The sequence below is a fragment of the Suncus etruscus genome, chromosome 2 (assembly GCF_024139225.1).
Source record: "Suncus etruscus isolate mSunEtr1 chromosome 2, mSunEtr1.pri.cur, whole genome shotgun sequence".
NCBI classification, from domain to species: Eukaryota; Metazoa; Chordata; class Mammalia; order Eulipotyphla; family Soricidae; genus Suncus; species Suncus etruscus.
In genome coordinates this window covers 20,520,107-20,535,864 of record NC_064849.1, presented here as the reverse complement: position 1 = coordinate 20,535,864, position 15,758 = coordinate 20,520,107, and the positions used below count along the sequence as shown (strand labels likewise).

Here is a 15,758-nt window from a genome sequence, read left to right as displayed (position 1 = left end):
TCTCTCTCTCTCTGTCTGTCTGTTCTCTCTCTCTGTGTCTGTCTGTTCTCTCTCTCTCTCTCTCTCTCTCTCTCTCTCTCTCTCTCTCTCTCTCTCACACACACACACACACACACACACACACATACACACAATCCCAAGTTTCCCCAAACCCCTACAAGTTCTGGATTACCTAAGAATTTCTATAACATTATTCCTATAAAATTGAGTCACACAGAAGTGAAACCGAAATAATAGGAAAACCCTTAGGTAAGAGGTAAGGAGTATGGGCATATGTTGTGCACATGGACAACATGGAGATGTATGTTGTGAAATCAGATAATAGCATGTGAGCTTATCTGATGAAACCACACAAAAGTGAGTCCTGACTGTGGATCTGGCTGGCGTTTGGATGTCACTACATTGCACTGGCTTTGACACAACCTGAATAAACAGTCCATTCTGGGTCTGCACATCTATCTATCTATCTATCTATCTATCTATCTATCTATCTATCTATCATCTATCTATCTATCTATCTATCTATCTATCTATCTATCTATCTATCTATCAACTCTGCTGCCCCCATCTTTGTCACTCTCTTTCTCCGTGTTTCCCTTGATGTAATTCCCAGGCCTCTGTCTTCCATGCCCTCTGGTCCTGGTGACAGTGAGTCTGGAATGGAAGTGGGAGCCCAACCTCTACCTTCCCAGTGACCTTCACCAAGTAAACATCAAAGTTGCACAGTGCCAGGAAAGGATCTCTGCACCTCTTGCAAGTCTACAACATTTATTTGGGATACTAAATTGTTGCTAAAAATAAGGAAAAGAATGATAGATTAGAGCTACCAAATCAGTAAGAGGGAAGAGTCAAAATATTCACAAAACCACATGGTTCCAGGAGAAGCCGGCCATGCCCTTCACCTTTATGAATGGCTCATAGGAGGAGCAGAACAACAGAGCTGAAACCAGGTCCTGATCTCAGGTGTAGTTCTCTCCAGGCTGGGAGGGTGTGGGTAGGTGTTGGTGGGCAGATGGACATGTCTATGGCTCACCTGGACTGAATCTTTGTTTCTGGATGCTTCTTGGAAGCTCCATGCTGGGGCCTGCAAGACTGCAAGATTCTTCCAGATCAGCGCGAAGACATGTGTGTGTTCTGATTTTCTTGGGGACCAAGGTCTGAATCTGGAGGGAGGAGGGCCCATCTGCTAGGCTGGTGGGGACCTCAAAGAGGTTAGGATCTGTTCTGCACCCATCTCCATATTCAGTGAGAGCTAGGGGTTCCGGGTAAAAAAGGCAAATGTTAGAATCCTGGGCATGAGTTACTGGACAAGGGGGTTTCTTTACATTTGATTTCCACTAGGATGGGGCACAGTTACACACCTTCCCCCCAAGAGCAGAGAACCCAAGATTGGGGTAGTGGGTCTGATGACCAGAGTCCTTACCATCCCACAGGGACAGCAAGCAATTAGATTATCCATCACCCAGGCTGCAGAATGTAACTTTTCTCCAGTCCTAAAGCCTAAATCATAGATGTTGTCAGAGGCTCATACCCTTTTTGAAGCTTTGATAAGAATGCTGCAGTTTGGGGTATTCTTGCAGGTTGATATAACTAAAGAGGTTCTGCAAAACCATCAGGCTGAATGTCTTTTCCAGCATGGTGAGGATCTTGTACACCACCACTGAGATGGGCGAATGATTCCAAAAGGCTTCCAGGGATTCCTTTCAAGAGAACACAGGAGCTGGGAAAGGGTTTTGCAGTGGGATGGGGCTCTCATCTACTTGGGCTATTTTCTTTCTTCTTTTTTAAAAAAACTTTATTGATTGATTGTTTGATTGGTTTTAGGGCCACGCCCCATGGTGTTCAGAGGTTACTCTTGGCTCTGCAGTCAGAAGTTGCCCCCTGGCAGGCTGGGGGACCATGTGGAATGCTGGGAATTGAACTGAGTTCCTCCCAGGTCGGCCACATGCAAGGCAAATGTCCTACTACTGTACTATCTCTTCGGCTCCTACTTTAGATTACATTCTATGTTGGGAGCAAATGTTCTTGCTCGGGTAAGAGGGGATTTGTCAACTGTGTAGGCAAGCAAATGGGAAGTGAATCACTCACAGGTCTAGTGGGTCCCTGACATGCACAATGTAACCTTCGGGATAACTCTACAGTACAGTGGATCTTACTCATTTGTGGTAGTTAGAGACTGGCCGATAGTCAATGATGACAAATTACCCTTGATTACAAAACTGAGACTGTTAAAGGGGAGAGTAAGAGGAGGAAGGTGGGCAGTTTCTGACTTCCAAGATGGGAGTCTTGGGCTGCAAAGTAGAGCAGCTATATGTATCTCTACCCTAAACATTAATACCACTGCAACCATTATGGTCTGAACCATGTTAACAAAACAAGTCAGTTATGTGAATCTTGCTAACTTGTGCCCCCAAAGAAAAAGAGAAGTGGTGGGGAAGGGGAGTGGTGCTAGAGGTGGCTATTGTGGGTCTTTCCTTAAGGTTCTGGACAGAGAATTCTGCAGCATGGAAAATATGGCAGTGATGGGGCAGTCTGAATGTCCATGACTGCTTGTTAATCTCCCCTGTCTTGATCTCATCCTTTAGCACACATTCCATTTTTTTTATTGGCCTTCTTAGCACCTCTGTGGACAAGCAATCAGAAAATTTTAACAATTTTTGGGGGGTGGGGCCACACCTGGTAACACTCAGGGGTTACTCCTGGCTCTTCACTCAGAAATTGCTCCTGGCTTGTGGGACCATAAGGGTTACCAAGGATCCAACACAGTCTGTCCTAGATTAGCCGCGTGCAAGGCAAACACCCTATCATAGTGCTATTTGCTCTGGCCCCAACAATTTATTTTGATTCTAGGAAAAGGATGCTGAGTTTGGTCTGCATAACCACACCTCTCAACGTCAGCCTTGATCCAAGGCTAAGCAAACTGTGAACCATAAATGCCTGAGTGGGTACAAAGATGCCCCTCCTCCCTCCAAAAGGTTGTCCATTTGAAACTTGTGTCTATGCTCGGACTGGGGGGTGGTCCTTGCAGAGAGAATGGGGATAATGGTCTTGATATAAGGTCATCCTGGATTAGGTGGGTGAGGTCCTAACCCCATTCAAATGTCTTTAGAAGAGAAGCAGAAAATGAGGCTGGAGAGATAGCACAGCGGTATGGCATTTGCTTTGCACATAGCTGACCCAGGATTGAAGGTAGTTCGATTCCTGGTATCCCATATGGTCCCCTGAGCATGCCAGGGCCTATTTCTGAGCATAGAGCCAGGAGTAACCCCTGAGCATTGCTGGGTGTGACCCAAAAACAAACAAAAAAATTGAAGAGAAGCAGAAGACACACAGGGAGAGGTGAGGCAGAGGAAGAAATCTGGTTATGTCTGATGTCCTGATGGACAGAGAAAAGGGTGGTGAGGGACATCCAGATAGGCAAAGGGAAGGAAGAGATGCTGCTACATAGGAAAGTTGTGGATCTGGGAGGGCCTCCAGTAATGCCCCAGGTTGGAACAGTCAGAGAGCAAGACTGTCCTTTTGAAGTTGGTGTCAGAACTAGTCCTGCCAACACAAGACTTGGGGACTCCTACCTCTGACACACACACCCCTCCAGAATGATCTGAGATCTCATCTCTGATATTCACAGCCCCTGGTGTGTGGTCATTTGTTACAGCAACTCTTAGAACATCCTTCTTCAGTGATAATCAGCCTAAGGGTACAGACTTTTTTTTAACTCTAGATATGCTGAGGATAAGCAGTTTAATTCTTGATCATTAGACATTAGATGGTGGTTACCATGGGAAAACTGTCAGGTTGACTCACCCCATACACTTTCTCGGTGATCAAGGAGCTGTCTCGGAGGCCTTCAAAGAAGGGAAAAGGCTTGGATATGGCATAAGCAATGTCTACTTTCTGTTTCTTGAAGTGCTGGAAAAGGTATACCTCTAAGGCACGGGACTGGGTGAACATCCTAGAGACACAGCACAGGAATAAAGAGAAAAATAAAAGATGAGCACAGCAGGCATAGAGGGATCCAGGCCTCCAGAAACCCCTCCCCAGCAGTCTGCTAAGCCACAGCTACTGCCAATGAGATTTCTGAGTATAGGAAGCAGAGACCACATCCCGTGAAAGCTGGTCAGTGCCCTCAATGGGCCTGGCAATCCCAAAGGAGAACAGAATGTAGATGCTAAAATCTCTAAATTCGCACCATGAGCTAAAAATTCCCAGGTTCCTGACTTTGCTGGAGGGGTTCAACTTGTAACTTACTGCAACTTCACCATCTTTGCTAGTTGGTTACTGGGGTTTTTATGCAACAGTTACTATGCTTGAGCCCATGTGTATAAGGCACAGAGACTTAGAGAGTGTTATTAGGTAGAAGCCCTGAAACTTGGTAGAGCTGGAAACATGGACTGAATTTTGTGGTTCCAGGTTTATTGTTCTAAGTATCATAGTCTATGACTGTGTGACAATCTTCAACCTGGGCAGATTGTGGACCATCAGTTTCTTCTCTGTTGTGTATGTAAATATTTTATGGGATTATTATGTTACTTACCCTACCCTGATCGATGATTGTGCCCTACCCTAGGGTGTGACCTGGCATTCTGCCCCCACCCTAGGGTGGTACCTGATTCCGCTTCCACCATTGGGTGGTATCTGATTCCACCATTGGGTGGTACCTGATTCTGGGGCATAAAAGCAAGGGTCTGTGGAGGGCAAGGGGCTTTTTGCTGCAACTAAGGCTGAAACTTTGGACTTCAGTCTTGTCCACCGAATAAAGCTAATATTTCCACAAGCCTGACTGTCTGCGAGCTGTTTACCCGCTGTTTCAGACCGTCAGCTGGATGGGGTGACAGACTCATGCTCCGAGCTGGAGGAGAAAGACCTCATCCTCCATCCCTCCATCAGTCAACCTCTTCAGGGGTTGACTTGAAACACTCCTCCACCTGTTTCTCACCTCCCAGGACACAGAATTCAATTTTCTGTTCATATTCTATTTTCTTGGTAGTTGACTGAGAATGTGCTCTGTAAAGCTGCTGGCCTGCAGCTTCAGATCTCCACTACATGATAATAGACTAATCTTCTACTCACAGTATTCCACTCATCTACCAAGTGGGTAGAAAGATGGAAGTCCTGTGATATTTAGAGCACTTAGTAAATCACCTATAATTTGACACATAAATAAATGAGCACATGAGGGTATGACAGGTGTGATAAGGAAAAGGGACTTTACCCATTTACTTCTATCTTTCATCCATGTCTCAGAACAGAGAGATGCTTTTTCCTTTGTTAGGAGAGTCAATGATAGATAATAAATATGTAGAACCTGTGCACGTGGCTCAGTGGGAGAGTTGTGAGGCTGAGAATTTGACCCTTGTACCCCAACATCTACATCAGGTGCTATCCCTGGTTCTACAACCAATGAATGTGACTCCAAGATGCAACAAACACCCAAATATATATATTTGGTTTGGGGGTCACACCTGGCAGAGCTCAGGGGTTCCTCCTGGCTCTATGCTCAGAAATCGCTCCTGGCAGGCTCAAGGGACCATATGGGATGTCTGGATTCGAACCACCATCCTTCTGCATGCAAGGCAAATGCCCTATCTCTCCGGCCCCACAACACCCAAATATTTATAGACCAGGAGACAGTATCAATAATTAGGGAGAAAATTACAGAGCACATCCTGGCCAACTGCCAATGAAATAGAACATGAACATAAAACTGAGTTGCCGAAATTCTGAGTCCTGGGAGGTGAGAACAGGAAGAGGAGAAACTGATGGTCCACAATCTGCCCAGGTTGAAGATTGTCACTAAGATGATACCAAAAAAGTTAGAAGGAAACTACTCAGATGAAAAGGGGACTTTGGAGTCACAATGGGATAAATCCACAACAGGGGTCAGGCGTCTCTGTGCTCATCAGTTTTGATTCCTCAAAGAGGCTCAAAGCAGCGTGTCTGACCAAAGCTCCATTTTCATTAGTGTACAATCCCATGTCTCATTCAAGAAGGGTTAGATTTTAATTGGTTGAAGGGCTATTTTTTAATTAGCAAAAGATAAACATCTATACAGAACCAAAAAAAGCAAAATGACAGACTATTAAGTCCAATGTGCACTGTACATACAAAAAAGCCATGTTATGGGCAGGAGTGATATGACAGGACAGGAGGTAGGGTGTTTGCCTTGCCGAAGGTCAATCCGAGTTCCACCCCTAACAACCTCACCAGGTTTTGTGAGCACAGCCAGGAGTGATTCTATGCATCATGTTAACTCACTGGTAGTTGACAACTTAAAAACAAAGTTGCTCATCAAAGTGATCAAGAAAATAAAGGAATGGGGAAAGAAAAAAGAAAAGAAGAGTAAATTTCTCAGACACCTCCTCATGGAAACAAACTAGCAGGTTAACTAGTTTCAAATGACTTGAAATTTTCGTTCTCTTGGAGTTCTACTGCTGGATACTTTTACATTTTATTTCATTCTAATTTTATTTATTGTATTATTTTAATTCTTATTTTAGGCAATGTGATCTCCAATAATGATACTAGCAGAGTTTCGTGCACAGAACATTCCAGTACCATATTCTCCACTAGAGTCTCAGCTTCCCTTCACCACAATCCCAGGGCACCATCGCACCCCCAAGACCAGTTCTGTTTTTGCTGTTTTAGGGCCTTTGGATGACTGTGTTTCTATATATACCACATAGAAGAGAGATCACTGTTTGTCTTTCAGAAATAATGGCAAATATGCTACAGGAAAAATACCCAAAAAGTCCCTAAAAAATGACTATCCTTAATTTCTCTTTTGCACCCACTTTCTTACCACTGGCTTGGGATTGGGCTCAGGAATCCTAGAATTCCAAAGAGGAGAAAGAAGAGGGCAAAGTTCCTCCCACCTACCCACCTACCCATCATGCAGGCTGGTATCCCAGAGGGGAAGGAGTTGGGCCTCCTGTCAGCTTCTCACCCGGGCCAACCCTTGTTTTTCATCCAGGACCCGAACCCCCAACCTAGCTTCTTTGCAAAACGCGAGCCTCGCCCCAGGGTTAGAAGTTGCAACTCCCAGGGTTGGGAGTTGCATTCCAACCCGCAGGCAGCTGCAATCAGCCAAGGCAGGCGCTGAGTTCAAGCCCCGAAGCCCAGGGAGAGATTCAGCAGGGAAAAACCAACCTGGAAGCTTGGCGGAGCCCTCCGGAGAGCCGGGAGACGCGGGCACCCCAGGGAAATGAAAGCGGAAGGCGGTGCCTCGGAGGGACGTGGCCTGCGAGGAAAGAAAAGCGAAAGTATCAGAGCACAAGGCGGGAAGCCAAGGCCCGTGGGTGCAGGGAACACTGGACACTGGAGGGAGAAACTGGGGGGCCCCTGAGACCAGCCTGGGGAGGGGACTCCAGAGGCGAGAAGGCTCGACGGGGGACGTCTCCCCGAGGTGCATGGAGTTGGTCCCCTGAGCTCCCACCCGTGCTCCCTGCTCCTTGGGGCTCAAAAAGTCTCAAGAGAAACCTTGCTGCAAGTCGCCCCACCTGCGAGCTCCTCTGCTCCCAGGATGGATGCATAAACCCAATTCCATCCCCATCTCTCTGGCTCCTCTGTTTTTGTTTCTGTTTTTTTGTTTTTGTTTTTGTTTTTGTTTTGGGGACCACACCTAGAGATGCTCAGGGGTTGTTCCTGGCTCTGCACTCAGGAATCACTCCTGGCGGTACTGAGTGGGGGGAATTTAGGGGAAAGGGAGACAACACACTGGATGTCCCATCGAACTGGGTTTGGCTCTGTGCAAAGCAAGCGCCTTCCCTGCTGTACTATCCTTCCATCTTACACTCCTACCTCCTCTGAAAATGAGTTCAATCCCCTCTTCCTTTTTGGGGGGAGGGGGTGTTGAGTTTTGGGGTCACACCTGGGGTTACTCCTGGCTCTGTGTTCAGAAGTCGCTCCTGGCAGGTTCTGGGGACCATATGTATGCCAGGAATCGAACTGATGTCTTGTCCAGGGTTGGCCTCCTACAAGGCAAATGCCCTTTCGGCCCCAATCTCTTTGTTCCTAACTCATCCGAACTGCCAGCCCCTCAAATCATCAAACCTTAATATACCATAAGTGAGTTGAGAGAGCTAGGAAAACAGGCAAGGCATTTGCCTTGCATGTGACTGATCAGGGTTCTATACTTCCCTCTCCTGCACCCCCCTGGGTTCCTCACTCTGCCAGGGGTGATCCTTGAAAACCCCTAGGTGTGGTTCTCACCCAGTCCCCCAAATAAAATTTTAAATATCTGTAGAGAAATTTTAAATATCTGTAGAGGAAGGGTGGCAACTCAGATGACTGTAACTGGTTAGGATAAAAATAGAAAGAAGAAGGAACTTGAATGTAAATGGAGATCTTGCTCTGTCTGTCCCAGGAGAAAACTCTTGAAAAGCCTCAAGTAATAGAAATGGAATCTGTTCAACATCATTATTATCATCTTACCTAATTTTTTGTGGAGGTAACATTGTTTATATGGCTGTAACAGTGCAGATGTTTTAGAGGTACAACAGGCTCACTCAGTGCCTGCTGCCCAAGCACCAGAGTCCCTCCCTCCACACAGTCCTTGGGATCTCTCTAACTTCTGCCCACTTTCTGCAGGGGGTGTGTGTGTCATCTATTCCATGCTGTGTACCATGCCACACTGCATGGGACTAATGAAGGGGGGAGAGGAAGAAAGGGAGAGAGCAAGAGAGCAGAAAGGAAGACTAGGAAAGAGGAAGGAAAAGAGGGAAAAAGGAGAAGGAGAAATAAAATGGGGAAGAGGGGAGGAGAGAGAGGAATAGAGGAAAGGAGAGGAGGAGGAAGTGCAGGAGAGGAAAGAGGAAGGAAGGGAAGAAGAGGAGAGAGGAATGAAGGGCAGGAGAGGAGAGGGGAGAGAGGCAGAGGGAAGGAGGAGGGAGGCCAGAGGAAGAGAAGATGAGAAATGGGGAGGGAGATGAGAAGGGAGGAGAGAAGAGAGGAAGATGCAGTTCCTCACTGCACTCAGCCCCTGGAATGGGGACTCCTTCCCAGCCAGACCTATACTTAGTTCACTGAGGAAGAAAAGCCTGCCATGGTCTTTCCCCCTGTGCTCTCAAATACATCCTGTGGGCTTTCTATCCTGTCACAAGTGGTAGAAGTGCACTTCTTTGTTTGGTGCAGCTCTTGCTGGGCATGGCTGCAGTCCTGGGCTGCTTTGATTATGAGCCTACAGGATGGTTTTCCATGGATAAGATAGGACAGGACAGGACTTTTGGCTCCCAGGCTGGACTTTGGCCATTGTCTGCTGAGTCTCCAGTCCTTTATTGATGCTTTGCTCCTATTTAAGAAACATCTTTGGCTTGTGGACTGTCTTTGTCAGCTGCCTCCACAGCTTGAAAGATGCAGGTCAGTCAGTGGCCTGGCAATCTAGGGGACTTGAAAGTCTCTGTCCTCACTTTTCCATGATCACTGGGCTGGGTGATGGGAAGGCCTTGACTCTCTTGTCCCTTCCAGGCCTGGTAGCGGGAGCAGAGGTGACTCTCAGTTACTTGGTCCTCCTCTAACTTTAGGCTTATCCTACTCCTTTGAATGACTCTATCCAGTCAAGATCTTTGTAGAAAAAGGATCCTCCAAATCAAAATCCATCCTTTTCCAGTTTCTGAAGGTCAGGTGGACTCAGAAGGTCCTGTGGTTATGTGCACTTTCTGATTTTCAATATTCAACATTGATCTTCTGTATAATTATAAATCTAATTGTGTCCACCACCAGCACAGATGTTCATCCACATGAAGGTGAATTAAGATCTAAGTGTGGGTGGGGCTTCCAATCCAGGTTGTGGGGTTGGCCTGTGTCTGGTGAGGAGCTAAACCCCTGCAAAAGACCAGCACTGCCACTATGACAGCAGAGAGGGGCTGCAACTCAGCCCCCCAATTCCCTACTCCTAGCTGTGGAAGTTGTGGCCTACCAGCAAGTCCTCCTGCTGTTAATGAGAACTGGATGCAGGACCAGTCCTTGATCTTTAAGAAAAAAAGAAAATCATTAAGAAATAAGGCCTGGGCTTGTTCATGGGTTAGTGGGTGGAACCCCTGTTACTTTCTTGGGGTTGTGGAGGATTATTGTTGAGGGGGGGGAGGATGTTTGGATACATCAGCAGTGCTCATGGCTTACTCCTGGCTGTGAGTCCATGGATCATTCCATATGGGATTATGAAGACTGAACCTGGGTCTACCATGTGTGTGGCATACACCCTATTCTTTATACTAGACCTGGTGGGTTTTTTTTTTTTTAACATTCTTTAAGTATTTAGTAGGATTTTCTATGTGGGTCCAGACCTGGGAGAGCTATTAGTTGTTGATCTGTTACTACTATTTTATGATTACTATTAATTATCCATATGTTTCCTTTAATAAAGAGCTCTATAGAGGCCAATGTAGGGGACCAAGGTTTCCTCTGAATTTTGATAGTGTATGTTTCCTAAGCAAATTATCCTTTTGAGCTTTATCAAATTATCAGGCATAATTGTTCATAGGATCATTTTTTTATTGTCCTTTCTTTCGGGGGGAAGACACACCAAGTAATGCTCAGAGGTTGCTCCTGGTTCTATGCTAAGGAATTATTCCTTGGGTGCTTGGGATGAGATGTCAGGCATTGAACTGAGTCAACCACATGCAAAGTAAGCTCTTTACCCACTGAACTATCTCTTGTGTCTCTCTTTTTGTCCTTTCAATGTAATGGCCCGTCTTTTGTTGCTAATATGAGTCAGTTTTGTCTTCTTTTATTTTTGTTAGCCTGGTTAGAGGCTAAGCAATGTTTCTTTGTGATACAGGTTATGTCAGGTAGTACCAGAGAGGGCTCAAATCACTCAGCCCAGGCAGCACTGGCCTTGGTGTTTGGACACAGCAATGCAGGATGGTGATGCTTTGAGGTCTGAAATCCAGCCTTGTACACAGTAAAGCATGTATTCCACCCACAGAGCTACTTCCCTTAGACCCCAAGATTTATCCATTTTATTCTTTTTTTCTTCAAATCAGTTTTGTGTTTCCTTAGTTTTTCTCTTTTTCCTGTTTTCAGTTTCATTGCTTTCTTTTCTAATTTTTAATGATCTTTTTCTTCTGCTTACATTACATTTACATTTCCTCTCATTTTTTACTTTTTTTTTTTTTTTTTTTTGGTTTTTGGGTCACACCCAGCTGCACTCAAGGGTTACTCTTGACTCTATGCTCAGAAATTGCTCCTGGCAGGCTTGGGGGACCATATGGGATGCCAGGATTCGAACCACCGTCCTTCTGCATGCAAGGCAAATGCCTTGACCTCCATGCTGTCTCTCCGGCCCCTCATTTTTTAATTTTTTTAAGTTAGGCATTGAAATGACTGAATCAGATAGCTCTTTTTTTTTTATAGACTTAAACATAAACTAAACATAAACTTTTCTTTATGGAGGAAGGCTGTGTACAGGACTTACTCCTGGTTCTGTGCTCACGAGTTCATATGGGGTGACAGCAATAGAACCTAGGTCAATTATATGCACGCACATGGTCTACTATTGCTCTGGCCCCTAGTTCTTTTTCTTTTTCTTCCTAGTTATGTGCTTCCAGCATACATTTCCCTCTAGCATAGTTTTATTTGCCACTTGAAATTTAGATAACCAGTCCTCTCATTTTCATTTAGTATCTTAAAACTTCCCTTGAGGTTCCTTTGATCCTATAAGTGTACTGTTTCATTTCCAATTTTGGGAGTTTCCAACTACTAACTGTGTCTAGTCGACTTTCATTATTACTTGAAAATGTTTTTATAATTACTTTATTTAAGCACCGTGACTACAAAATTGTTCATGATTGAGTTTCAGTCAGAGAATGTACACTACCTGTGCACATTTCCTGCCACCATTATCCTCAGTTCTCCCCTCCTCCCCCTCCGCCTGCTTTGGGGGCAGGCAGGCATTTTACTCTCTCTCTCTCTCTCTCTCTCTCTCTCTCTCTCTCTCTCTCTCTCTCTCTCCCCTCTCTCCTGTCTCTCTCCTCTCTCTCTCCTCTCTCCTGTCTCTCTCCTCTCTCTCTCCTCTCTCCTCTCTCTCCTCTCTCTCTCCTCTCTCTCTTTCTCTCCCTCCTTTTTGACACTGTGGTTTGCACTAGTGTTAATGAGGGGGTACCATGTATATCACTTTATTCTATTTCAGCACCCAGTTCTTGTCTAGAGTGATCAGTTCCAAGTATCATTGTCATAGTTGACCCCTCTCTACCCTAACTGCACTAACCTCTCTTTGTGTCAAGCTTCCAACACTGGTCCTCCTGATCCTTATCTCTATAATCTCTTGATATTATTACCATACAGTCTTTTATTTTTCTTATATTCCACAAACGAGTGAGATTATTCTTTGTCTATCCCTCTTTCTCTGATTCATTTCTGCCAGCATAATATTTTTCATATTCATCCATGTATAAAAAATTTTCATGACTTCATTTTCCTAACAGCTGCATAATATTTTATTGTGTAGATGCACCACAGTTTCTTTAGCCACTTATCTGTTCTTGGGCACTTGGATTGTTTCCAGACTTTGACTGTTAAAAATAGTGCTGTAATAAATGTAGGCATACAGAGGGCTTATTTGTATTGTGTTTTTGTGTCCTTAAGTTATATCCCTAGGAGTGTATTGTTGGATCATATGGAACTCAATTTCTAGTTTTCTGAGGAATATCCATATCGTTTTCTAAAAAGGCTGAACCACTCTACATTCCCACCAGCAGTGAGTGAAAGTCCCTTTCTCCCAACATCCACACCAGCACTGATTGTTTTTGTTCTTTGTGATATGTGCCAGTTTCTGTAGCCTGTGATGGAACCTTATTGTTGTTTTGATTTGCATCTCCCTAATGATTTGTGAGGTGGAGCATTTTTTTCATGTGCCTTTTGACCATCTGTATCTCTTTTTTTGAGGAAACGCCTGTTCATTTCTTCTCCCCATTTTTGGATAGGGTTAGATGATTTTTTTTTCTTACCACGTTCTATCAGTACCTTGTATATCGTCGATATTTACTCCTTATCAGATGGGAGCCGGGTGGATGCAAATGACTCAGCAATACCACTCCTAGGAATATACCCTAGGAGCCCAAAAACACAATGCAGAAAACTCTCTGCATTTATATTCATTGCAGCACTATTTATAGTAGTGAGAATCTGGAAACTGCCCTTTCTTAACCTACCCCCCCCCATCCGTAACCTCCATTTCTACTCATGATTCAAAAATCCTCATACTTTCTGAGGAAAGAAGGTAATCTTTGCTGTAGGACATTGTCACTCAGCTTAATCCTGTAAGCAAGGGTGTTGTAGAAAAGAGGTTTGGTCATCCTCAGTTCTAAGGTGTCTCATCATGTGGATAATAATCATCCATATGCTTGTCTTTTTGTTTCCCTGTCAGACCAATGACTTTGGCCTATCAGGGCAGAGTGCAGGCCAGAGTGGAGAAGAATTCCAAGAAGTTATTTGTTGTACAAAAAACAAATGAGGACTATTTCCTGGCACAAGAGATATCCCCTTCTGGACAGAGTTCTCACCCCTCTTTCCATGCATGGTATAAGGATACTGCTGCTGTTTTCTTTTGCAACAATTCTGCCCTAGACCTGAGGAAACCAGTTTTATATGGAGATGACATCTTCTCACTTGGTTGCCAGATCACTCATACGTTGGTGGTTGGTGCGCCCACCACGTGATGATCTAAAACTAGTCTGACTGTGACCACATCCTGGCTTTATTTCCTTCAACAGCACATGTTATTTCCCTACCTTTCTAAAGTAAAGTACACAATAAACCATTTGCTGAAGAATCTGCAACTCACACTCTGCTTCTAGAGAGCAAAATTCTTCCTTTTCTTCCTAGAGAATAAAATGAATAAATTGGTGGAGGGACACTCGGCCTGTGGGGGATTGTGGGGATGAAATGTTATAGTATTGTAAATGATCATGCCAAAAATAAAAATTATATATATATAATATGTACATATATATATATGTTTTTCGTCCATCCAGCAGTGCTCAGGGGTAAACAGAAAGTTCTTCTGGAAAGCTCCAGGGATCATATGGGATGCTGGGGATAGATCCCTGGTTAGCTGCATGCAAGGCAAATGCCCTGTCCACTATGCTTTTGCTCCAACCCCCCCTAAATCTATCTACCTACCTACCTACCTACCTACCTACCTACTTACCTACCTACCTTCCTACCTACCTACCTACCTATCTACCTACCTACCTATCTACCTACCTACCTATCTATCTATCTATATATTATCTATCTACCTCTCAATCCATTTTTATTTTATTTTGGACTCACATCTTAATGGCACTCAGAGTTTATTCCTGGCTCCATGCTCAGAATTTACTCCTGGCAAACTCAGGGGACCATATGGGATGCTGGGGTTCAAACCTGAGTTGTCTGCATGCAATGCAAATGCCTTATCTGCTGTGCTATTGCTCTGGCCCTTTGAATATATTTTTGAAAAGATTGATGATACCTTAGTGGTATCATCAATAAGTTTATTTCATTGACAAAGTAAACAAAAATAAACAAGTAGGACCAATTCAAATAAAACATTTTATTCATTATTAAAGAAACTGGTTAAAATAAAAAGACAACCCACTGAATGGGAGAAAATAATTGCACACTATACATCAAATAAAAGGCTTAAGATTTATTAAGTATAAACAAAGTTCAACAACAACAGACTAGTAACCCCATTAAAAATGGGGAAGGGATACCCATTTCTTCCTGAGCCAACTCCATAGACTCAGTGTGTTCTCAGAAGAGATGTATACCAAGTTGTGAATAAACTTGAGTATACTGGTCATGCAGCTAAAAACTACACCCTCAGGAGGAAAGGGCAGAACAAGCCTCTGTCCTGCCTACGCCACACTTGCTGCATCCTTCACCCATAATTGCTGCTTTGCCTATGGCCCTGCTTCACCACTCCTGTATGACTCTCTGCAGGGACACCAATCTGACCAAACTCCAGATATACAGATATTTGGGCTGATTTTGGAGTGAGGGTGGACACCCTGGTGGGCACCCTCCCCATTCCCCAACCTGCCTTTTGGTACTTCTGGGTGACCTGGCAGCCAACAATATACTCCTTAAAATTTATAGTATCAGTAATAGTACTTTGAATTCTTGGACACCTTTATTTATTTAATACTGTCATACCATAAAAACACACCAATTTCGATGCCAATATGTAGCTGAAGTCACATAATGTTCAGAAACAAATGAAATAACAGAATGGTTAGTTAGCAACAAGAATTTACTAAACCAATGACAATAACTTAATAACCTCACTGGAGATACACCAATTCATGAATTTGAGGTCACTGCACTTCTTTTAGTTTTTGTTCTCTTCTTTCTTTCTTTCTTTCTTTCTTTCTTTCTTTCTTTCTTTCTTTCTTTCTTTCTTTCTTTCTTTCTTTCTTTCTTTCTTTCTTTCTTCCTTCCTTCCTTCCTTCCTTCCTTCCTTCCTTCCTTCCTTCCTTCCTTCCTTCCTTTCTTTCTTTCTTTCTTTCTTTCTTTCTTTCTTTCTTTAATTTTGCTCTTACTTACTTGGAGACAAATGTATTACAGTCAACTATGTCAACTATGTGATACATGTTCTTTACAAAAGAAAATTATTAAACTTTTTTAATGGGGAGAGTTTAAACAGATACTTCCTCAAAGTCAGTCAATATACACTAACATGTTCATATACATTGACACTTATTATTAGGAAAATGCAAGTCAAAACAATGAGATACCATCTCACTAGTGAGAGATGCAGGTATCAAAAAGACCAACAA

The 15,758-nt window shown here is 43.9% G+C and overlaps 1 protein-coding gene across 1 annotated transcript in view; it reads right to left on the bottom strand.

The window, feature by feature from the left end:
* SP110 (SP110 nuclear body protein) overlaps positions 1-7,221 on the bottom strand; it is a 34,988-nt gene extending 27,767 nt beyond the window's left edge. The window contains exons 1-4 of the mRNA XM_049768913.1: positions 7,147-7,221; positions 3,805-3,952; positions 1,532-1,700; positions 1,034-1,252 (exon numbers count right to left, since the gene is read on the bottom strand). Of these exons, the coding sequence (XP_049624870.1) occupies positions 1,034-1,252; positions 1,532-1,700; positions 3,805-3,951 (535 nt within the window). The 5' untranslated portion in view covers position 3,952; positions 7,147-7,221. The remainder of the gene's footprint in view (positions 1-1,033; positions 1,253-1,531; positions 1,701-3,804; positions 3,953-7,146) is intronic.
* Positions 7,222-15,758: the final 8,537 nt, after the last annotated feature.